Source organism: Alexandromys fortis, unplaced genomic scaffold, assembly GCF_014885135.2.
Source record: "Alexandromys fortis isolate MF-2015 unplaced genomic scaffold, M_Fortis_MF-2015_v1.1 scaffold_77, whole genome shotgun sequence".
NCBI lineage: Eukaryota > Metazoa > Chordata > Mammalia > Rodentia > Cricetidae > Alexandromys > Alexandromys fortis.
The window spans coordinates 5,726,813-5,748,929 of NW_026067967.1; the positions used below are offsets into that span (position 1 = coordinate 5,726,813).

The 22,117-nt window shown below is 49.9% G+C and overlaps 1 protein-coding gene across 9 annotated transcripts in view; it reads left to right on the top strand.

The window, feature by feature from the left end:
* Positions 1-22,117, top strand: part of Tenm4 (teneurin transmembrane protein 4) — a 652,091-nt gene that overhangs the window by 530,158 nt on the left and 99,816 nt on the right. For all 9 annotated transcript variants that reach the window (XM_050154435.1, XM_050154436.1, XM_050154432.1 and 6 more), the window contains 3 exons: positions 3,773-3,874; positions 4,834-5,028; positions 8,599-8,799. In XM_050154435.1, coding sequence (XP_050010392.1) covers positions 3,773-3,874; positions 4,834-5,028; positions 8,599-8,799 — 498 coding nt within the window. The remainder of the gene's footprint in view (positions 1-3,772; positions 3,875-4,833; positions 5,029-8,598; positions 8,800-22,117) is intronic.

The following is a 22,117-nucleotide window of genomic DNA, read 5'->3' on the forward strand; positions in this document are numbered from 1 at the left end:
AATTCTCAAAAGAAGAAGTTCAAATGGCCAAAAGACACCTAAGGTCATGCTCAACCTCATTAGCAATCAGGGAAATGCAAATCAAAACAACTTTGAGATATCATCTCACACCTGTCAGAATGGCTAAAATCAAAAGCACCGATGATAGCCTTTGCTGGAGAGGCTGTGGAGGAAGGGATACCCTCATCCATTGCTGGTGGGAATGCAATCTTGTGCAACCACTTTGGAAATCAGTATTTTCTGCATTTTTAAAAAAATGCCTGTAAATGTTTTGCCTGCGTGTATTCCCAGCAACCACATGGTGGCGCACAATCATCTGTAATGAGATCTAATGCCCTCTTGAGGAAGAGACTCAGTCGTCCTCATCAGCTTAGACCATGAAACCCAAAATGGACAAGTTCAACAGAACCGCCTCACACGGGCTGCCCATGCATGCTTCAGCATTGCCAGGTCATAAAGTCCATGTATGGGCACCATATGATGCAGTGCCCACAGAAGCCAGCAGAGGGCATCAGATCCACTAGAAGGGAGTTGCAGATGGTTGTAAGCCACCATGTGGGTGCTGGGAACTGAACTCAGGTCCTCTGCAAGAGCGTTGTTTGTTTCACTGCTGAGCTATCTTTCCAGCCCCATACTCATGGGATCTGAAGTAGACCCCAGGCTGCTGAAATCCCTCTATGTGGAAGAACATCTGTACATAGAAACATTTTATCCAAAGCAAATGTTCCCCCAATGCCTCCCTTTCCTTTTGCGGGGCCATCTTAAAACAATTCCCTGTCTCTTCAAACGTATGCCTTCCCCAACACTGACAGCCCAGGCCAAAATTTTAAGGATCTAGGTTTCCTTCTGTCAGATTTCGGAGCTGGCAGTCTACTGCGTCCCAGAAAACTACGCTTTCCTCACTCAGCTGCCAGGGGTTTCTAGCAGGTGATAAACAGGCTATGTCATGCAGGTATCATAACTCCAGATTTAGAAGTGTAAGCTGCTCACCTGCAGGCGTGACCTGCTGAAAAGCAGCTAGTGGTTAACCTGAGTGATCGAGAGGGACAGCCCATGCCTTTGGCTCGAGAAGGACAGAACCGTAGCACCTTTAGATCTGGGAGACCACCCAGAGAATTCTCTCAGCAAGCACATCAGAAGTAGGCCGAGAGCCGTGTTGGGTTAGAGTCCAGGGTAACCGCCCAGATGAATAAAGTGAGTTTCTAAACTCAACGGTTCATAGCTAACAAGGTGGACCATCTGGCGTTTCTATAGTGATGAGAACTTGGCCTGCTTGAGCTGCCAGGAAGGCTCCTCAGAGGTCGTGGCCTTAGGAGTAGCTCTGGAAGAGGGAAAATGAGCACTGTGATGAGGGGATCGGCAGGGGAAGACCCAAGGCCACGGCCTCCCTGCGCTGGGCTCCTGCAGCTGGGCTGGGGGACATGTCCTTTCCATTGTAAGGTTAGCAGTAGCTTAAAGGGAAACTCACTTGGTCTTGAACTTTACTCGGTCTCTTTGGTTTTAAAACAACGTTCAGAGTGGTATTTTGTGCATGGCTTTTACTTAGAAGTGTATTTAGGAGGCCAGTACTGATTTAAACACCTAGGAACATGGACTCTTTCAGGAAAAACCTGCCGGGAAATAGATACTCAGACCCGTTTTCCCACGGTTTTGTCACCTAGACAGACCATTAGGCCTGAGGTGAGGCCACGTGTTGGAATAGCGGCTCTTGCTCTCCAGTCTGTATTCTCAAGTTCTGAAGGTTCTAGAATGTTCTCCCCTCCCACTGGTTCCTTTCCTGCCTTCATTGGTGGCCTTGCTGTCCCAGAAACCTGCCTGGTTCACCCCCTGGCTTCTGTAGTAGGACAAGTTCCGGCAAGGCCTGCAGAACCAAAACCAGGGCTTCGGCAACAGCGCATGCGCTTTGGCACTGAGGGAATCTATCAATGCCTCCTGCTCCTTTTCGGCGTCACCAGGCTCTTACTCCAGCCTTCTACCCTAGCAGTTGGCATGGTACCCTTGAGCGTCTGCCGCATTCGCGGTGTGATGCCCTCTCCAACTGACTGATCTCTCCCTTCATTATAATTCCTGACTTTTTCAAACAGGAAACCGTCCCAGGGAGTCACCTGTACCATCACCTTCATTGTATAGACAGGAAAGTGAGGCTCAGAGAGGGGAAGACAGTTGCTTTTGGTCACACAGCATGGTACTGGAAGAATGGACCCGACACATTGTCCCCTTAACTCCAGGAAGAGGTTTTTCTCTTTGCCACGCGGCAGACCAGGTGGCTGCTCACTTGTTACCTTGCTACTCAGATCAGCACGGGTCTAAAACGGTGATGCCTCTTTCATAGTGGTCTTGACTTTTTTAAAAAACTTACTCATTTATAAGAATATTTTATTTTTAATTATGTGTACAAGGGGGTATACACACATGAGTGCAATGCCTGCGGAGGACAGAAGAGGGCAGCAGACCCTCCGGGGCTGGAGTTACAGGGAGTTGTGAGCTAGTGAATGTGGGAGCCAAGCACTGGTCCTCTGCAACTCCAGTATGCACTCTTCACGGCTGAGCCATCTCTCCATCCCCCAGTCTTGGATTCTTGACGCTCCTTGTGAGCTAAGACAAACGGAATCCTTACCGCTGCCTGCCCTTCCAACCCAGTCCTCCGCTTTCACTCCTAGTGGCCAGCTCAGTCTGTGAGTCAGTGCCATGCTCTGAGCCTGTTTCCTTTTCTGTTAAGTGAGCACATTGGCCTTGATGGTCCTCTGCGCCTTGCGGCTTACTTCAGACCCCTGCCTTCTGGAATGGGTTTCTGCAAGGCCCTGAGAGTGTGGCATCAGGGAAGGCGTGCAAGCTCGAAGTCCAAGTCACATGTTCAGATCCCGCCTCTCTGACTGCTATCCGTGGTCCTTAGGGAAGTCAGAGGAAGCGACAGTCCACCCAAAAGTGGGCTGAGTGGCAGGGGGACAGAAAGGTCTATGGCTTTCAACAGAGCATTGGTTTCTCTTGCAGCCAGTGAGGACCAGCGTAGGGGTTTCAGTACCAAGATAGCAGCATCAAGTTCGTATCACAGATTCCCCAGGCTGTCATTGGAGAATAGTGCTGAGAGGCGACCTGCAGGCTGCTGTAGCGGCCCCAGCTAGAGACGGGGGGGGGGGGGGGGGGGGGGGGGGGGGGGGGGGGGGGGGGGGGGGGGGGGGGGGGGGGGGGGGGGGGGGGGGGGGGGGGGGAGTGGGAGGATAGATAGATTTAGGGAAAGAAAAGGCAGGAGAAGGCGTACTGGTGCATGCGTAGAACAGAACGAAAGATCACCACTGCTCACAAGTCGCTCTGCTTCCTCCCAACAATGTTTAGCTGAAGTGCTAACATACTTAAAAAGATACATAAAGTATTTATAAAACCACGCACAGAGGCTGGGGTGTGAGTCAGTGGGTAGAGTGGGGGGCACCCTGCACAGAGCCTTGGGTTCTGTCCTCTACACTGCTTGGAACGGGGTATGGTTGTGCACACCTGTAATCCCAAGGCAGAGACAGGAGGATCCAAAGTTCAAGGTTATCCTTCACTACAGAGCAAGTTCAAGGTCAGCCTGGACTGCTTGAGTCCCTGTCTCAAAAAAGTATATGTGTGTGTATGTGTGGTGTGTGTGTATGTGTGTGGCGCGCATGCATGCGTGCACACACACACTCGCACGCATATGTGTGTTCAAGTGGGTCTTGATTCACAAGAGTCTGGACGCTGGACTCTGTAGCACGGAACCCAACCCACTTTCAACTCTCCCTCTCTTCTCTTATAGAATCAGTGGATAACTGCCCCAGCAACTGCTACGGTAATGGTGACTGTATCTCGGGGACCTGCCACTGCTTCCTGGGTTTTCTGGGCCCTGACTGCGGCCGAGGTGAGTGCTCAGATGGCCTAGTGGCATCTGCTTCCCACATCCAAGGCCAAGGCTTGTGGAACTCAAGAATGGAAAGCAGAGATGATTTTCCAGGCCAAGGGAATAGCAGCCTCCAAATCCTGCCCAGGGTGCAGCTCCGGGGACCCTGCTCACTTCCGCTAATACAAGATAGGCTTGCATAGAGACAGTCAAGCTGGCGGCCCCGGGAAGCAGGCTGATTGCCTGCTGGGTGCTCCTGAAGGGAAGGAAGCCAGGTAGGGCCCAGCGAAGCAGGTGCAGAGAGCTGAGTCATTCCTCCTAAGGAGAATTGCTGTCTCTTCCCATGCACTTCTAGTTAAGAGTCGCATAGAACACAGCCGGATTTTATCTCAGGCTGGGTGAGCACTCGCTCCACAATGCAGTATAATCTATCCTTGTATAGCATCCTTCCTAGAGATGATCACAAAGCCTTTATGCTAAGAGGCATTGTGGGAACACACTTTAAAGAGCTAAATTGGTCTCAGCGCTTCTCTGAGGTGCTGTGATATAAGGGGCTGGAGCGGGGGCCGAAAAGACAAGGAAGCGGAGACTTGCCAGGGCTAAAGACCGCTTTTGGTCAGTGGCGTGGCGGTGGCAGGGCACCCAGGAGCCCCAGTCTTTTCCGGTGGTAAAAAGGAACAGATGCCAGCCTCCAGCCTAAAGCTCCTGGCAGCCAGGGTGCTCCAGCTGAATCTCAAGTGGCTGGAAAAACTGGTAACACCATTTACAGCAGCTGGCCTTGCCTCACACACCTTCGGTTCCAACTCCAGAGGCGTCCCAGCTGGAACGAAGTAACGCGAGGGACATGGGTGACGGGTACACATGGGTGTACCCTACCAAGCCACGGAGGCCATCCACCAAGCTGAGGGGAAGAGAGAACTCAGAGCAGCAGCAGGGCGCTGGGACATGGTTCACCCCGGCTTCTGGTGATGTCTCCGCAGCCTCCTGTCCCGTGCTGTGCAGCGGGAATGGCCAGTACATGAAGGGCAGGTGCCTGTGCCACAGCGGCTGGAAGGGCGCTGAGTGTGACGTGCCCACCAACCAATGCATCGACGTGGCCTGCAGCAGCCACGGCACCTGCATCATGGGCACCTGCATCTGCAACCCCGGCTACAAGGGAGAGAGCTGCGAGGAAGGTGAGCATCACATGAGGGCTGGCTGCTAAGGGGGAGGCCAGCATCCAATAAGGGACAGTTTTCCAAAGTCCATGCTTTGAAATCCAGTATACCTCTGAGTCCTGGCTCAGTCTCCCCTTCCAATAAAGTGAGGCTCCCTTCCTCAGGAGGCCACCGCGAGGACTGAATTAAATAGCCCATATCCAGCACTTAGCCCAGGGGCCGACACCTACTAAAGGCTCCATAAATGTGGCTGTTATGTCCGTAGCATTATTCTGGGAATGACCACGTCTCACCTCTTCCCTTCCTCTGGGCTCTGGAAATGGATGGACTTTGCCTTTTGCAGCTGATGGTCAATGCACACGCTTGCCACCACCCCCTGCCCCCCCCCCAGCACCCTGGCTCCTTCCCCAATGGGAGGGAGAGGTTCCTAGGAAGGCGGGCCTTCTAAACAAACTCATTTAGGATTTGATGGAGAGCCTTCGTTCGCCACACCATTCCCTCTTAAAGGAGAGAATGTTAACAGGCCTAAAGGAGGAAGCCAGGCGGGATGGATGTCTGGAAGGCATTTCCTGTCTCAGTTACACATAGCCCTCCAGGGAGACCCCTTAGCTTTGGGGACAGAGGTGGCTGTTGAGAGAGGAGAGCAGCCCGGAACACACCGGCCTGGTTCTCCTCACCTGGAGTGCGGACATCTCCCCCTGCTGTCCTGGTCTTCGGGTCATGTGAGCTGGAGACCCTGCACTGGAGAGGGAAGTGAGGACGGTCCACCAACTTCATCCTGCCTGAACCCTGCCTATGGCGCATTCCCCCAAACAGAAGGACACTAAGCAGCGGCCCCCTCCCCAGAGCTGTGGGATATTTTTCAAGAGTAAAAAAATAATGTACAGAGCTTTGATTTACGTTGCCTGTTCGAAATGAAGCGTTTTTCCTCCCGGTCTCCTTTCTGAAGAGGGACATCTGGGACTGGTTCCTTTTTATTATTATTTTTTTTTCTCTGCTAAAACATGCTTGCGCAGCCTCGTGTTTATAATAATGTTTTCGGAGGGTCTAGCTCCCCCTCCCTCCTCCTCGCCCTCCTCCCTGGGCTCTGTTGCTAACAGGTCCCCCTGTTTATAAAACATCGGCTAACAAGCTTACTCTTTTGCCCCCCTCTTCCTCCTTCTGAAGTTTATAGCCCCCGTATTTTTTAAAGCTTGGAAGGAGCCAGGGGTGGGATGCTTGAAGCAGGGACTAGGGGAGGGGCAGGAGAGTGCAGACGTAGATCTTCTGCAGTGAAAAGTGAGACTCCGCATGCTCGGTCCTGAAGGGCATCTAATGGCTCCTGTGGTCACTGAAGCATGGAACATTGGTGTGGGGAGGGGAGGCCTGCGCCTGCAGCCTGGCCATGTGGGCATCGTCATTCATTAAGGGGCCAAGCTCCTGCCAAGAATCCTGGCGCTGTGAAAGGGGGAAAGGGGACGAGCTGCATGCCTTCTAGTTAGCCCACCTCGCAGATATGTCCTTCCTCCCAGGCCTGCTGGTCCTTCCTGCATTACACACAACTCCCTCCCTCCCGGGAGATAACCCATGGTCAGGAGGCTGTCCCAGAGTGAGGGAAGAAGACAGCTTTATCTTTTCTTGGAACTGCTGTCACCCCGAGGCCCCAGGAGGGGGCAGATCCAGGTCACTCCAAGCCTCTTTGGCAGAGAATCACTGTAGCAGAGATAACAGACCTAGGTTGAGAATCAGGGCTCAAGGCCAAGGACACGCAATGAGTTCATCAAGTCTAACGGGGGTGCCAAGAGCTACCTTTTCCCTGCCATGTGGACCTCTGTGAGCCCCCCCACTTCCGGGTCACCTGGAGGCATGAAGACCAACTGTCTGGACAGGAGGTGACCCCTCACCAGCGCCTCCTGGTCTTTATTCTGCTGAGATGTGGGATTCCCTTTGTGGCTCCTCGCTCCCCCTGTTTGTGGAAGGACAGATCCATGACACTAAAACCATCCCAGCCTGCAAGCTAACATTGAATATTTACAGGATCCACACTGAGGACACCCTGGGGGCCCAGAGGCAGGGTCAACCCAAAGCAGGGCCAGGTACTCACAAGACAGGAAAATACCTTCATAGGTCTCTGGGTAGGAACCATGGAGTTGTTTCCTGTCAAGCTGGAAAGCTCTCTGGACCGAGGGAATTGCCATAGTAGCCTAATAGGCTGGAATAATCCTTCTGAGGTTCTGGGATCTGAGGCCCGTCACGAGAATTTATCACTGTTGTTGTCTTTGTTATTTTTAATTACCCGAACTTGAGCAGGTCACGCTTTAGCCGTTACTAAATGGCGTCTGGAGACCGCGAGAGAAGAGTCATTTGCCTGCATTGGACTTTATTAATTCCCCACATTGTCCTGTTTCTTTCCTTGTTTTGATTTGGTTTCTATTTTTAAAGCACTTCATGTGTTTATGTGGGCATATATGCACAAATGTATTTTTAAACCAGTCTGATTATAGGAGAAAATAGCAAGCGATGTAGACAGGGGAGAGAGAGGCTGAAATGTAAATTCCTTCTGTGCTGCCCTGGAAAAATTAGTTAACAGAAACAACAGATTAAGCAGAGCTACATAAAATGCTTAATATCAAAACGTAGCACAGATGAGCGTCTAAACGAATGACAGTTTTGGCCACGGTCACTACACTGCTTTGAACAGCCCCTGGTCTTCTCATTTGCCTACCATTGAGATTGCCCAGTAAAACTCCTTTTAAATCTGAGATGACTGAAGAGCCTCCTCCAGAAGACGAGGTCCTCAAAACACATGCCCCAGCATGCCCTCTATCATGAAGTCTCTGCCTCTTTATGCCTGCGACTCTTTTATACCCAGACCATGTTGCCCAGGCATTGGCATGAAAGCCGAACACTCTGGATTATAAGTGAAATTAGTACGTTTAAATGTCTGGATTACAGATGAGCCCATAGTTTGCTCAAGCCTCACTACTCAAACTCTTGAGGGGATGGAAAAAAATAACCTCCGTGACGTCACAGTTCATCTAGTCTCTCAGATCTTCCTAGGTACTTGTTCCTTAGAGCAACGTGATAGATCCGAATGTTAGCCCTGTCTGTTTTATAGTTAGAAGGCTCGGAGCTTCTGCTCAATGAGGGATCTTAGTTAAATAAAGAGAGAAAACAGTATACAAAGACACCCAGCATCTTCCCCCACATGTACAGTCATGGACACATACACCCACACACTCTTGTGCATGTACCATATACATGCACACACACACAAACACGAGGTAAATCCTTTCTGGTAGAATTTATGTGTGTTGCCTGGCATAAATTATTTATCCCTCTGAGCCTCAGTTTCCCCATTGGGGCCTCCTTGTCTTACTGCAAACATGGTGGGCTCTGGATGCCATGCTGATGTCTATACTGGGCTCATCTCACAAGCCAGGGAACAGAGACTTGTCACAGGTGAGGTCCGCCATTCACGGGAGGCCTGCTCCTTACTATACCTGCAACCTCCCCCAGTGGACAGATGCCTTTAGCAGCATGCCCCTTCCCAGGATCCTCACCCTGTGGTGTCCGTGTTCACTGCACCATCTTCCTTCTGTGTCACAGTGGACTGCATGGACCCCACGTGTTCCAGCCGGGGTGTCTGCGTGAGAGGCGAATGCCACTGCTCTGTGGGATGGGGAGGTACCAACTGCGAGACACCCAGGGCCACGTGCTTGGACCAGTGCTCAGGCCACGGCACCTTCCTCCCAGACACCGGGCTTTGCAACTGCGACCCAAGCTGGACTGGACACGACTGCTCCATCGGTGAATATTGGGGGAAGGGATTGGCGTGGGGGGAGGGATTGTTCCTCTGCTACATGGGACCACTCAGCCCCGGTCCGTGGTGTGGCCCTGCTCTCAGGCACCTAAATCTGAACTCCTGGGGCTGTGGAGTTTTTTTTTCTTCTTCCCTGCCCTCTAGTCTGAAACCTGGAGAGTTTCAGCGAGCAAAGAATTCAAAGAGCACATGCTCATCTTGTTCGGCCCTGGGATGCTGAACGGTGCTGTGCTGGGTGCTTTTGTTTAGCTCGGAACAGAATCACGAGAGGATGACTTACTTAGAGGAGGGGAGAGCGGACTCACATCACAGTTTCAGAAGGTTAGGTCCAGGGTTGCTAGGGGCACGCCATCATTACGGTAGGAGTATGTGATGGAAGAGGTTCTTTACCGCATGATGGCTGGGAAACAGAGCAAGAGACAGGAGGGAGACAGGGACATGAGACCCACAGGGCACGCCCACAGCGACAGCATTGGTTGTTTGTCTAGCTGCTGTGCTAAAATACCTGGCAAGGTATTTAATGGAGGAAGGGTTTATTCTGGACGATAATCCCAGAGGAGCCATTCGATTCTGGTGTGGAAGACAGACGTGGCAGCAGGCACTCGGCTGGAGGGTCACAGTCTTACCACAGTCAGGAAGCCCAAGCAGGAAGTGGGGGTGAGCCGCATTTCTTCCATCAAAGCTCTACTACTTCTTAGAGGCCCCCAAGTGTCCCAAGCAGCACCACCAGCTAGGGACCTAGAATGCAAACATCTGTGCCAATGGCAGACACCTTCCATCAGCACCACAGTAGTGACCTGCCACCTCCAGCCACATTCCGCCTCACCAAGTTTCTAGAGCTTCCCCAAGTAGCACTATCAGCTGAGGACAAAGTGTTTCCATCTCAAAGCACAGCAAGTGCCATTTGCCAACGGTGGCTCCTGTGATTCGAGATGCATTTTACTGAGACTTGTCTGGGGCCAAGGCCACAAGGGATCCTAAGAGAGCTCAGGAAATAGGGTTCGGGGGAGCACCTGCCCCACCATACTGTCCTTTTTGTTTCATCCTTTCCTTCAAATGAAAGATTAACTCGGTATGGGTTTTAGGGTCCTCTGAAATACACCTGCAATTCCTTTCTGACTTATAGCAACACTGGATAGTAATCACCATGGATGAACGGTAGCCAAATGTGTCCATTAATGGCTCCAACCACAGGACATAGCCCCAGGACTCAATGTAGGTCTGACCTACTTACTACACCTGCTCAGTAAAGATGCATGGGTGGATGGATGCGTGGATGGATGGATGCATGGGTGGATGGATGCATGGGTGGATGAATGTGCGGATGGATGCATGAATGGATGGATGCATGAATGGGTGTATGCGTGGATGGATGCGCGGATGGATGCGTGGGTGGGTTGACAAGCACGTGGCTGGGGCATCTGGTCATACAAAGGGCAATTCTGTTGGCAACCTCTTTGTAAACACTCTTTGATTAGACCCTCCCAGTATGAGGACCAAATGAGAACATGTGTGAACAGCCTCACACAGCATCTGACATCAGTCAGTTATCTACACCTTACAGCTCATTCCATCCATACCAAGCCTCCCCTTTCCAATCTACGCCAGATTTTAACACACCTACTGTATGATAGGTACTTTTTTTTAATCAGACAGGATGGAGAGATAAGAAATATAAGTGTGTGCATTCTGGGGAGCAGGGAAGGGAACACACATACACATGCACACATAAACTCACACACACACCTCAAGTCACTGCCCCACCACTCCACGCTGTTAAAGTGAAACTCCAGTCAGCTCATTATGGTTTGGATTAAAAGCTCCGATCATGACCAAGAGAGACGGCTATGATCTTTGGCAAAAACAAGACCCACGCAGCATCTATGCCTCTAGAATAGCTAGAATTACCTTTCCTGCTGAATGGAGAACTGCTGTTCAATGCACAGTCTAAATTGGACTTTCATCCCTGTTTGCAAAGCTCACGTAAAGACATGATTGTGCGCACAGATGTGCCGTCTCAGGAATAACTCTCTTTATATAGCTCTGTTTATTGCAATGTAATAAATGGTCCTCTTAAAGCCACGCCGCCTCGTACTGTTCATTACGTGGCCGAAAAGCTAATTTACGATGGGTCTATAACCCGTGCCTTGCACTGTTAATCCCCAATGAACTTCCACAGCCTGGGAGGAGGCGGGGATGGCTTTGGCTGAGCTCTCTGAGTACACTTCAGTCGGGTCTGAAAACAGCAAAGACAAAGCCACTAGGAAGGGGGTTAGAGCGATGACTCAGTGGGCAAACGCTGTGCAAGCATGAAAGCCAATCCCCTGCTCCCGTGTAAAGGCCGGGCGCTGCATTGTGTATCTAAAGCCCAGCAATGGGTAGAGAGAGGCGTGAAGACAGGTGGACCCCAGGGGCTCTCTAGACAGCCAGTACAGCTCCGGGTTCGGTGAGAAATCTTGTCTCAAAAAATACAGTTTAAAAGTGGTCAAGGAATAAAGCCAACATTGATCTCTGACTTCTACATGCACTCACACACATGTGTGTGGCTAGCACACACATGTGATCACCTGCACACACACACACACATACACCATTGAAAAGGACTTTGAATAGATTCATTGATCTCATCCTCCTTAGTCATAGGCCTAATGGTCATAGCTGATATCAGGTATGTATGTGGACTCATGTAGAAAGACAGAGGAGAGTCCCATGCTGGGGGGAGTCCCTGACACAGACAGACCTGGATTTGAACTCTGGCTACTTACTAAATATAACTCTAGAGAAGTTCCATCACCCTTTAAGCCAAAATAAATGGAGATCATGGTAGAACCTACCTACTTCTTTGTGGGGATTGTTTAAGATAATGTTAAAAGGAGCTTAGCATGCAACTTGGCCAATGATATGTGCTCGGTGCATGTTATTGCTAATCATGATTTGGTTAAAATGCCCATCGGAGGAAGTAACAAATATTCAGAAAGACATGAAAGCCCTGTAAAGGCAGATGTTTGCATCTGTGATAAAATGCCTGGGAGGTAATCAAGAAGGAGTGGAGCTTAAGTTTGGCTCACAGTTTAGGAAGCTCAGTCCGTGGCCATTTGGCCTCACTGCATTTGGATCTGTGCCAAGGCAGCACACTGTGGTCGGAGCAGGATCGGCTATGCCGTGGCTGCCAGGAAGTGAAAGAGAGAGACAAAAAGAGCCAGTATCCCATTGCTCCCGTCTAAGAAATGCCCTGAGTAAAACTGACTTATCTGTACTCGGTCTCATTAGTAAAAGGTCAACCAGTTACTGATAATGCCACAGAATGGGGACTAATCCTTAAACGTACGGCCACTGGGGACATCAGGATCCAAAGCATGGTGGTGGTTTGAGCGCTGTTTTGCAGCCACGTCTCTGAAGACAAACTGAACAACATGGGGTCAGGGTCTATGTGTTAGTAGTCCCTGGACGTTTGTTAGGTTCTCATGATGATTGCATTGAGTGACTGACCAGGGAATGGTCAAAGTGAGGATGGCAGAGCCCTGAGGAACGAACACACACTCACACACACGGGGCAGGGGGGCTGCGCTATAGCTGAAGCTCCCCGGGAAAATCCCAGCATCACAAGATGGACATTTTCACTGTCTCGTGACTCCCTTTGCCCTCCTAGTCACTTCTCCCTTCCCCTCCACCTCCACTCACTCCACAGAGCTAAAGCCAAGCCCTAGAATCCATTTCTGTCACAGTCCAGACCTCATTCCTCTTGGTTCGGTGCCCTTCCCGGACAAGGTCCAGCACTGCCTGGCCTCTTCCAGAGCATCTCCCCAGAGAGCAGCTTTCCCATCAAGTGGGTACACTCCTTGTCTGCGCCCAGCCTCTACCCAAGTGCTTTAGCTGGTTTTTCTTTTGCTCGAGGTGGGCAGGGGGAATTTTACCTCTTTGACATGATCCTTAAACTCAGCAAAGCCTGCTTTTCTTCCAGAGTCTACTGGCTTCTAAATCAGTTCAGGCTCTCTGACGCTTTCTAGGCACCGACTGCCCCAGGGCCGGGTTCTTCTTGGGTCTTCTCTCCCACTCTCTCCCCAGAGCCTCTCTTCTTCGCCTCATGAATTGGGTCTTCATTCCCGCTGCTCAGCAAGCGCTCTCCCATCTTATCTTCTAGAAATGACTTTTATTTGAGTGGAGCCTGCCACTGCCTTTTATTCCTCTGGGTTGCTGGCTCACAGAAGCAGTACATGGCAGACTCTCGCCTGGAAAATGCTCGCGCTGGTACTTTATGATTCTTGTAATTTCATTGCACTTGAGTTTCATGGAATAAAAAGTGGAGATGCATTGGAGATTGAGTGGCGTGGGTCTGAAGGCAGCATGTGCCATCCGTAAAATCATGTGGGATTTGGAGCAGGACCAGGCTATATGGTCAAGCCTCAACTTACCCACTAATAGTAATAACTAATACTCATTCCCCTTGCAGGACTGTTTTCCAAATTAGCTTTAGTAAATGTGCCTAAGCTATCTACTATGGTGCCTGGCATTCAGTAAGCGCTTAATAAAAGAAGCATGAGTACATTTTTTATTATGCATGATTAGGTCTAAATCAGCCCAGCAGTTCTTAACCTCAAACAAATTCAGGGTTGGAGGGGAGTTTATATGGTCCCCACGTTAGCATCAGCCTCCCTTCACCAGGTAGCTCAATCTCCACAGACAGCATCCGAGAATAGCTCCAGGCCTGTACTCAGTCCACAGCTACATGCATTCCTGCCCCCCTTCCCACGTCTCTCATGAGCCGCCGGAAGCCCTGCAGTCCACCCAAGCATGACAACCGCTAAGAGCTCTAGGTGGCATGCGCACCATAGTTTCGGGAGCATGGAGGTTAGAAAGTGATGAACTTGGCTAGGAGATGACCCAGGAAGGTCCTCGCCGAGGAGTCGTGAGAACCATTAGGAGGAAAGGAATGGAAAGGAGACTTCCGGGTACCCCAGAGAGTAACCACACATGCTCCAGCAGAGAGCTGTCTGAGAGTCCGGTAAATTTGTTCCTCGGTCTCACTAGCGGGGAGCCCCTGGGAGGAGAGGGTAAGCAGCGAAGCTAGAACCCGGGTAGGTGCAACTCTAGGAGCTCATCAAATAAACACCTGATTAGAGGCCAGGGAAACAGGGCAGTCAGGAAGGTACTTGCACTTAAGCGTGAAGACTCAGTTGCGTTAAGTCACCAGGACACAAAAGGGTGAGTCCAGCAGCCTGCACACGTCAGCTTAGCAACGGAGAGGCAGAGGCTATCAGACCGCTGAGAGTTCAAAGCCAGCCTGGTCTGCAAAGAGAGTCCAGGACAATCAGGGCTGTCTTGGGGTGGGGTGGGGATTTCTTTCATTGAGCCTGGACTATTTCCCTTTTAGACTCCACTTTTCCCTTTGTTCTCAGATCTACCTGGTCCAGATTCTTCCTAAATCTGGATGGAAACGTTCCAGATTCAAATTTAGGTTCTCTGGGCTTCTGTTCTCTATCTCTCTTCTTCCTTATAAAAGAAAGAAAAGAAAGAGAAAAAGAAAGAAAACCACAAAGCATATAAAAGAACAAAAATAATTGGATGAGTTAGATGGCTAAGAAGCTGAAAAGCTCTGTATTGAATTAAGTCACAATTGACAACACAATGAACTAAATGCTTTTTTAAAAAATAAGCTGAAAGTAGCATCAGTATTAAGAAAAATTAAAGCTCTGAACATAGCCACTGCATTAGCGCTAAATTTTGAAAATGGTAATTCAATTTTATTTACGAGGCAAAATATAATTACATTTAAATTTGAGGGAAGAGAATTTAATTCTTATTAATGACAGAAAGACGGAGCGAGATGCTTTAATGCCAGAAAAATTGTCTGATGTTCATGGATGGGAGAGAAAATTAGATTGGGCGTTGAGCATTCTCCCCTGTTACAAGTCTCATTTGTGTAGCCAGAATTGTTCTCTCTCTGAGAAACATTACCTTCTCAGCCCAGAAAGCACAGTGCCGACAGCCAATTAAACATCAAAAGGAAATGATGGGGCCAGGCTATTTCTGTATAGGTATGTTCCAAGACGGGAAACTCAAGGTTAGAATTTCACCAGAGGAATAATATCCATTGAGACCTGACATTTCCCATACCCCCTCCCAAAGCCAGTGACAGCCTAAGTATCAAAGTTCAGAATAATAAATATCTAAGAGATTGACGCCAGTGCAGAGGAGGGGCGTGAGGTGGGGGAGGCGGGAAGAGCCCACCAGTTGGCTGGGAAGGAACCGGGTTTAGGCAGAGCAGCGAGATGGTCAGTTAATCAAAGACTGGAAAATTGAGCCCAGACAGGCACACTGCTAAATAGTGCCAGAGTTAAAGGTTGATAAAGCAAAAGCTGGCAGCTTTGTAATTTAGCAGGATTTCCCTCGACAGCCCTGGAACATTTCCTATCAGAACTGGAGCCTTTCAGTATGCAAATAGAAGCCCTCCTGCAATTGGACTTCAGAGTCAGGCTTCTGTTTGGATGCTCAGGCTGACACTTTGTAGCAAATCTCCAGTCATCATCCTGAATCAAACTGCTGGGAAGCTTGTGATTTAAAAGAAGAAAAAACAACCTGCTCTTTGAATGGAAATGTTACATTTTACAGAGCCCCTTCCCATATGGGCTTCATGGTTTATTCAAACAACGATTACAGAAGCCTCTGACATGGCAGATGGGGTGGTTCCCAGGAAACCAGGGTTCAAGGAACTTGGGTGACTAACCCAAAAATACTTTGTGAAAACTAAGATTGAAAACCAGGAGCTTAGGGTCAGGGTTCATGTGCAGCTACCAAGGTTTGCGCTACGCTGGCTAGGCAAGGCGTCAGGATCATGTCAATCAACTCACGTCACGCCACTGCCAGGGACCGTGTCTTAGTTTTGCTTCCTGTTGCTCCTCTGAGTCCCCAGCTCCTTTTCCCTTAACTGGACGTCCACTTTAAGGGGATCTCCTGGTGAGTCTTCCACCTACAAGCCGCCTTCTGCTTTCTCCTTGCTCTTTCCTCCCTTTTCAGTTTCTACCCCATCCCAGCATCCTAGGTCTCAAGCTGCCTCTATTCACCACTTCTTCTCTTGTTCCGTACCTCTCTCTCACACCCGCCTTGCCATCCCCAAGCTCACTCGTCCACTCTGTCTCTGGACACGCAGCTGCAGCTGTGGAAGGATCTGCACCTGATCAGATCACACCCTGAGCGCGATGGGCAGCCCCTCCCGTGCCCTCCAGCTGCAGGTCTTCACACACGCAGAGCTGCGATGCTCGGTCCACAGAGGGGCTATCTCAGTCTCCACATCTATTCACCAGCTGCAGGTCTTCACACACACACAGAGCTGCGATGCTCGGTCCACAGAAGGGCTATCTCAGTCTCCACATCTGTTCACCAGCTCTCCATGCAGCCCATATTCTTGTCTCCTCCTTCCTGAGGATTGACACCACCGCTCAAGTCCACGCCCATTGTTCTGGATGGTCCTTCGCACACCCCGGGCCCCATCCATCTCTCTGCCTGTACTCTGTGCCCAGCTGAGGAGCTGCTCACAAAGCCCGTCCCTCCAATTACACTTTGGATTCAGTGCCCACCAACTGTTCGGAGGCACGTCAGTGGAGTGCCATCTCCTTGCCCCCCTCCTGTCTTCTAATCTCCCTTCCCCCGGCTATTTCTGCTACACAAACATGACGTTTAATAACTGTTTACTCATGGGAGGTGGGAAGAATAGAAAGCGCCTTCCTTGGACTTCATATAACTGGTCCCAAGATCTTGGTATTGACACCTCCAATGTCAGCAGTCACGTTGTTTAACTCAGCCCATAATCTACTAAACAATTTATACTAAGACAACGCCGTCAGATTGTATCAGAGGCCTGACCTCAATTGATCGCACAGTTGACAGACAAAGGAAGCGAGGATAGACAGACAGATCTTCCATTCTAGCCAAAATGCCCCTGAGCAGATCACCTCATCTGCCCACGCTGTTGGCTTGGTTGGGATACATGAGTCGGTCACAGGTGTTGCTGGGGGGATGCGTATGAGCACCACCTATAACTCTGGAACATGTGGACGCTTGGCTCCCCCCTTGTTTTGACTCCAATGCTGGCCAGTGTGACTTGGACTTAACATCTGCCAAGATTTTCAAAGACAAGTAATTAGACAGAGAATGCCACCAGGAAGCATTAGAAACAGTTAAGTCCTCTATCCGAGTTTTTGAGGTCAGTCTCCAAATCTCAGGTCCTAAGCACCATGGAGCATCTTCCTTTTTACCCCTCTCAGTGCACAGTACAGACTCAGGAAGACGTCCCAGAGGTCACACAGGGCAGACCCTGTCTCCACACCCAGGGAATTTCAAAACCATCTTCGCCTCCCTTTCCTTGATGCATGGGAGTGTTCATGCATTTGGGTGGGGTGCCTTCTCTCTTCCCAGTTTGTCCGTCTTTCCGAGTAGATGGTGCTTTATGAGGAAAGTGTGCACGAATCTCTCCCATCAGGGCAAAGATACAGCTTCACCTACCAGATTTTTAATGACTGGGATGTCAAGTAAGTCCCAACAAACCAAAACGTAACTGTGATAGTCCCGGGCTTCATCTTGGCCTGTATGGGTGGAGACTTGTGTTTAATGAGAGAAGCCTGGGGCAACTCCCCCCCTCCCCCCCCCCACACGTTTGCACTTTGGGGCATAATTACCAATAACCAACTCCTGCATCTTTTCCTGCCCTTTTCACCTATTCCTCACATGTCCGTTCCCATCCGTGTCACAGGCAGACGACAGGTACGGCTCAGGTGGTAGTGTGAAGGAAGATGGGTCTGCAGGTGTATGTACCAAGACATTTAATGGTTACAGAGTTCACGCAGATTGGACATGGGTGTCTAAAGCGCTTATCCCCTGAGAATAGTGAACCTCTGTTTGGATGTGCTTGATGCTAATTTTTGTATAGCATGACCCCAAGATGGGGTTAAGATATCAGACATGGAACAGACTCTTCCAGCATCTTTTTATGTCTCTCTGTTCGTTCAACCAATCAAGTGAGGAACTGTGGTTGAGAAAGGGTTAAGGACTTTTCCCAAGGGGCCCTGGGAAATTTGGTTCTCACAACTGAAAACAAGTCTATCCTATGGTTCATGTATAAGAAAAGATTTCTCCCAGGCCCTGGGGCCTCCCATACTCAGGCAGAAACCTCTGGTTCTGATCACATGAGAGTCAAGCAGCCTTTGCCAAAAGTTCTCTTACATTAGGTGTGAAGCAGAGATCAGCGTTCACGCTGATCTCTTTGCTACACTTGCCATGTCTTGTTTCCTTTTTATTAAAATAAATACATCAAAAGTACATATGAAATTGGTTGTGTTCTGACTGTGTCAGGCATAGATTCTATGCCACGGTCTTTACCTTGGGGCACGTCAGTTCGTTTGACCCAATAGACTAGGTTAAAGGCTTCTGCTGTGCTGGAATACAACTCCAGGGGACAGGAAAGCTTTGTCAGGTTTTGATTCCCAAGCCCGCTGTCACTTTAGCACTTAGGAAGATACCCATGCGAGAACCAGCCCTGCCACACTCTTTAAAGTGGCTGATGCCACCACCACCCCCGCCCCCACTTAGAAAGAAGGAAACCTGAGATTTAGAGAGGAGCTGTGACCCACTTCCCCGAGGATGCTTCTGTTATGTAAATGGCAGATGAGCCACCAAAGCACATTCTAGAGCACTGTCCTGCTTGGTTCTCACCCAGTGTTCTGTGAAGTTTCATCTGCTTTAATGTCAAGGCTGGATCTGAGAAGGAAAAATAAAACAGTTCCTTTTATTTCAAGGGCAAGAATAATAAACCAGAATATTGGGGGGGGGAGGATAGGGAATGCAGGCAGTCTGAAGCCAAACGGTAAAGTCGAGTCTCGGGTTTCTCCTCCCATCAGGCGTTGAGGATCCTTCCACTCGGTCCAACAGGCTTTTCTGTGTTACCATCAGTTAGCACCCCGTAAACATCAAGGTCACCCGGTCTGGGCCCCTCCCATTAAAACGTGCCAGAGCTCACAACCCAGCTCGTAAAGGGCCTGTGGTGGGGGCGGGGGTGGGGATGCCCAGTCACCAGGCAGCCCTAGACAATAAGGAAATGTGGCCAGCAAGAAAGTGGCGTGTTTAGATGATGGGACCAAACTCTGCATGCAAAGAACAAGATGCAGGATCATTCTGGGAACTCTGCCTGGAAGATCCCATTTCTTCTCATGAACACCCAGGGTTGGACTCGGGCAGAACAAAGAAAAACAAAATAATGGGGCCAGAAGTGGGCAGGAGAGGTCTGCTGGACCTTTGAGGAAGAGCTTTCCTGGGTACCAGTCTTGCTTATTCTGAGGCTCCACGTAAAGAACTGTCTGTTTTGCCGGACTGCATGGCTCCAAGGATGCCTGCAAGGCCTTATCAAGCGTCCGTGGACTCCGTAGCTCTCCGAAGCCACGTCTCTAAGAAGGACAGTAACACGGTGTTCTCATAACGTTGCTGTAAGAATCAGTGAGAAACCGAACATGAAATGTGCTTTGGGAGGTGTAAAACCTGATAGAAGTGTTAAATCAGAAACAACCCCCCCCCCCCCGCATTACCTCATTTGATCTAATATCAGGCCCGTGAGGGTAGTGAAGTGAAAGTTATCACCCCTGTTTTACAGAGATACAAAGTGAGGCTTAATGGGTTGTGTAATACCGTGCATTGTGTGCAGTCCGTAAGTGACAGAGTCATGGGCAAGTCCCAGGTCTGCCTCCTCCTTAGAGCCATGGCTTTAACCCATGGTAGCTAAACAAAAAGGTATAGGTATTAATAATGGCTGTGTATTAGTACATACGCTATAAGCAAATATATTAACTATTTGGAATGTTTATATATTTAGAATGCATATGTTGACTATTTAGAATCAGTTTGTGTCTTAGGTGGACTGTGCTGTCTTGGGTCAGAGGTTGAATCATACTGGCCTGTGTGTTTCCAGCACTAGACACAGCTCGGGCTCAGGGCTCACTAGACATAAATCAGTAGGAACTCCCTGACACCTAGATCAGGCACTAAGGCGCCTTGCAGCCTGGCTCTCCTCATTCCTGTTACACAGAGGAAAGAAAGGACGCTCAGAGCAGCTGAGCAGCTCCCCAGGCTGGCAGTGAGCACTGCCCAGTTATTAAGTTTGAGGTGAAGCCCATGTCCTGTGTCCATAACTTCTGCTTCTCGAGTTTCGATCAACTGTAGACTGGAAACAAAAACTTCATCTATACTGAGTATAGATTTTTTTCTTGCAACTGTTCTCTAAAGAGTATAGCAAACAACTATAAACGCAGTTGTTTGGCCCTGACAACTCAGTCTAGAGATGATTTAAAGTATAGAGGAGGTTATATGTCCATTAAATGCAAGTACTGTGCTCTTTTATATAAGGAACTTGAACACCTATGGATTTCTGCATTCAAGAGGTTAGTGGTTGGGGGACCGATCTTCTTTTATACCAAGGAATGAGGGATGACCTCACCCGTTAGCTAAGGCCAGAAGGCAAGTGCAGGGCAAAGCCTAGTTCTCTGCCCTTGGCCCTTCAGCCTCCCTGTGCCCTGCTGCCTCAAACCCCACAGCTTCAGCTGCCAGTCTCCTGGTTCACACCTCCGAGGACAGAAGTGCTATTTGCTGTTGGCTTTCACACCATCAACTCTCACTTGGAAAAAAGTGTTGTGCAAACCCAAATGAATGCCAGGTTATTCTTCTCTCCCAGGGTGCTCAACCAGCCCCCAGAGTCACCAGGAGGTCACTGCCCTTTAAGTGTGTATAAACAGAAGGACGTGTCAGAGATGTGACCTAACCCATGACCCACAGGGGTCTGGGGCCTGAAACTTGTTGCTTTCTGTCTTTGGGCAAGCCCAAGATGTTGTCTGAGGGGGGTGCACCCTGGAGAGCGGCTAGATGTGGGACACCTAGTGCCGTGGTTCCATCTTCAGACCCAGAGATGCAGACAGGCAGGCTTGCTAGACATTGAGCCAGGCTGAGTGGCACACACGGGAACTCGCCACCCTCAGGCGCCAGTCACGTGGGGCATCTCCATCTGTATGTTATTTAACAAGTATCAGTTCAGGACCAGAGGTGACCAGAGGGTGGAGCCCAAGCCCAGGGCTGCTGCAGATCTGGCTGTAACACAGAGAAACGCCCCAAAGTGTAGTCTAGGGTGGGGAGAAGCAAATGGCTAGCCACAGGTGAATTCCAGGTGAGAAGAGGAGCCAAGACCTTGGGCCAGGCCTTCTACTGTGGTTGTATTGTGTAACATGGAGAATACCGTAGCACAGACTATCTCTTGGAGCCCAGGGGGGACTTTAGACATCTTCTGGTTCCCCCAGAAGTAGATGAGGAAGCTGACACCAAGAGACAGGGACAAAGTGACACCCAGGTCCCAAGACGAGTGACTAAGCAGGCAAGGATCTCACAAGCCTCTCGGAATGCCTAGGGGAAGTGGGCTGCCCTGACCTCCATCTTGAGTTCCTCGACCCTCTGTTCTGCCCTGAGCACTCACGAGGGTCTGGAGAAGAGCAGAGGGCTGTTTTGTAGCAAGGCTTCACGGCACACTCCCTCCAAACCAAAAGCTGTGGCTCGGTGGACCCAAGGGACCTCCTTACATATCCTACAGCTCAGAAGCTCCTGGGTCTGGCACGATCCTGGTGCCGGGCTCCATGTCACAACTGCTTCCGGCCTCTTCAGCAGCTCCCCAGGCCTGGACAGCAGAGAGATGCCATGTATACTGCATCTAGCTACAACCTCTATTCTGCAGTGGCAGCTTGGCAAGATAGAAACACAACATAAATAGCAGCTCTTATTGTGCTTTGTAAATTTCCCAGCATTTTGTTTATTGTGTTCGAGGTTGATGGGGAAAAAAAAGTCAGAACCGCTGAAATCCAATTTTATTTTCCTTTGTGTGTATGTGTGTGTGTGTGTACATGTGTGTGTGTGTATATATATAAGCATGTGAGTGCACAAGGGAGTCCCTGCTCTGTCATCCTCTAACCTATGTATTCCTCTGAGGACAGCATCTCTCCCTAAACCTGAAGCTAACCTGCTGGACCAGGCTGACTGGCTGGGAGACCCAGGGGCTGCAGACTTGTAGCCACGCCCAGCTTCTCTGTGGGTACAGAGGTTACAAACTGATGTTATATACCTATGCTGGTGCAGCAAACACTGAGCCACCCCCAGCCCTTTTCCTTCCTTTTTGTCGAAGTACCTAGAATATTAGCAACTTCTTAGCACTGCAGTGCCTCTAGCAAGGGAGGAATGGGTGGAGACAGCTTGACGCAGGTGCCATTTAACCCGGTTGCAAAGAAATTT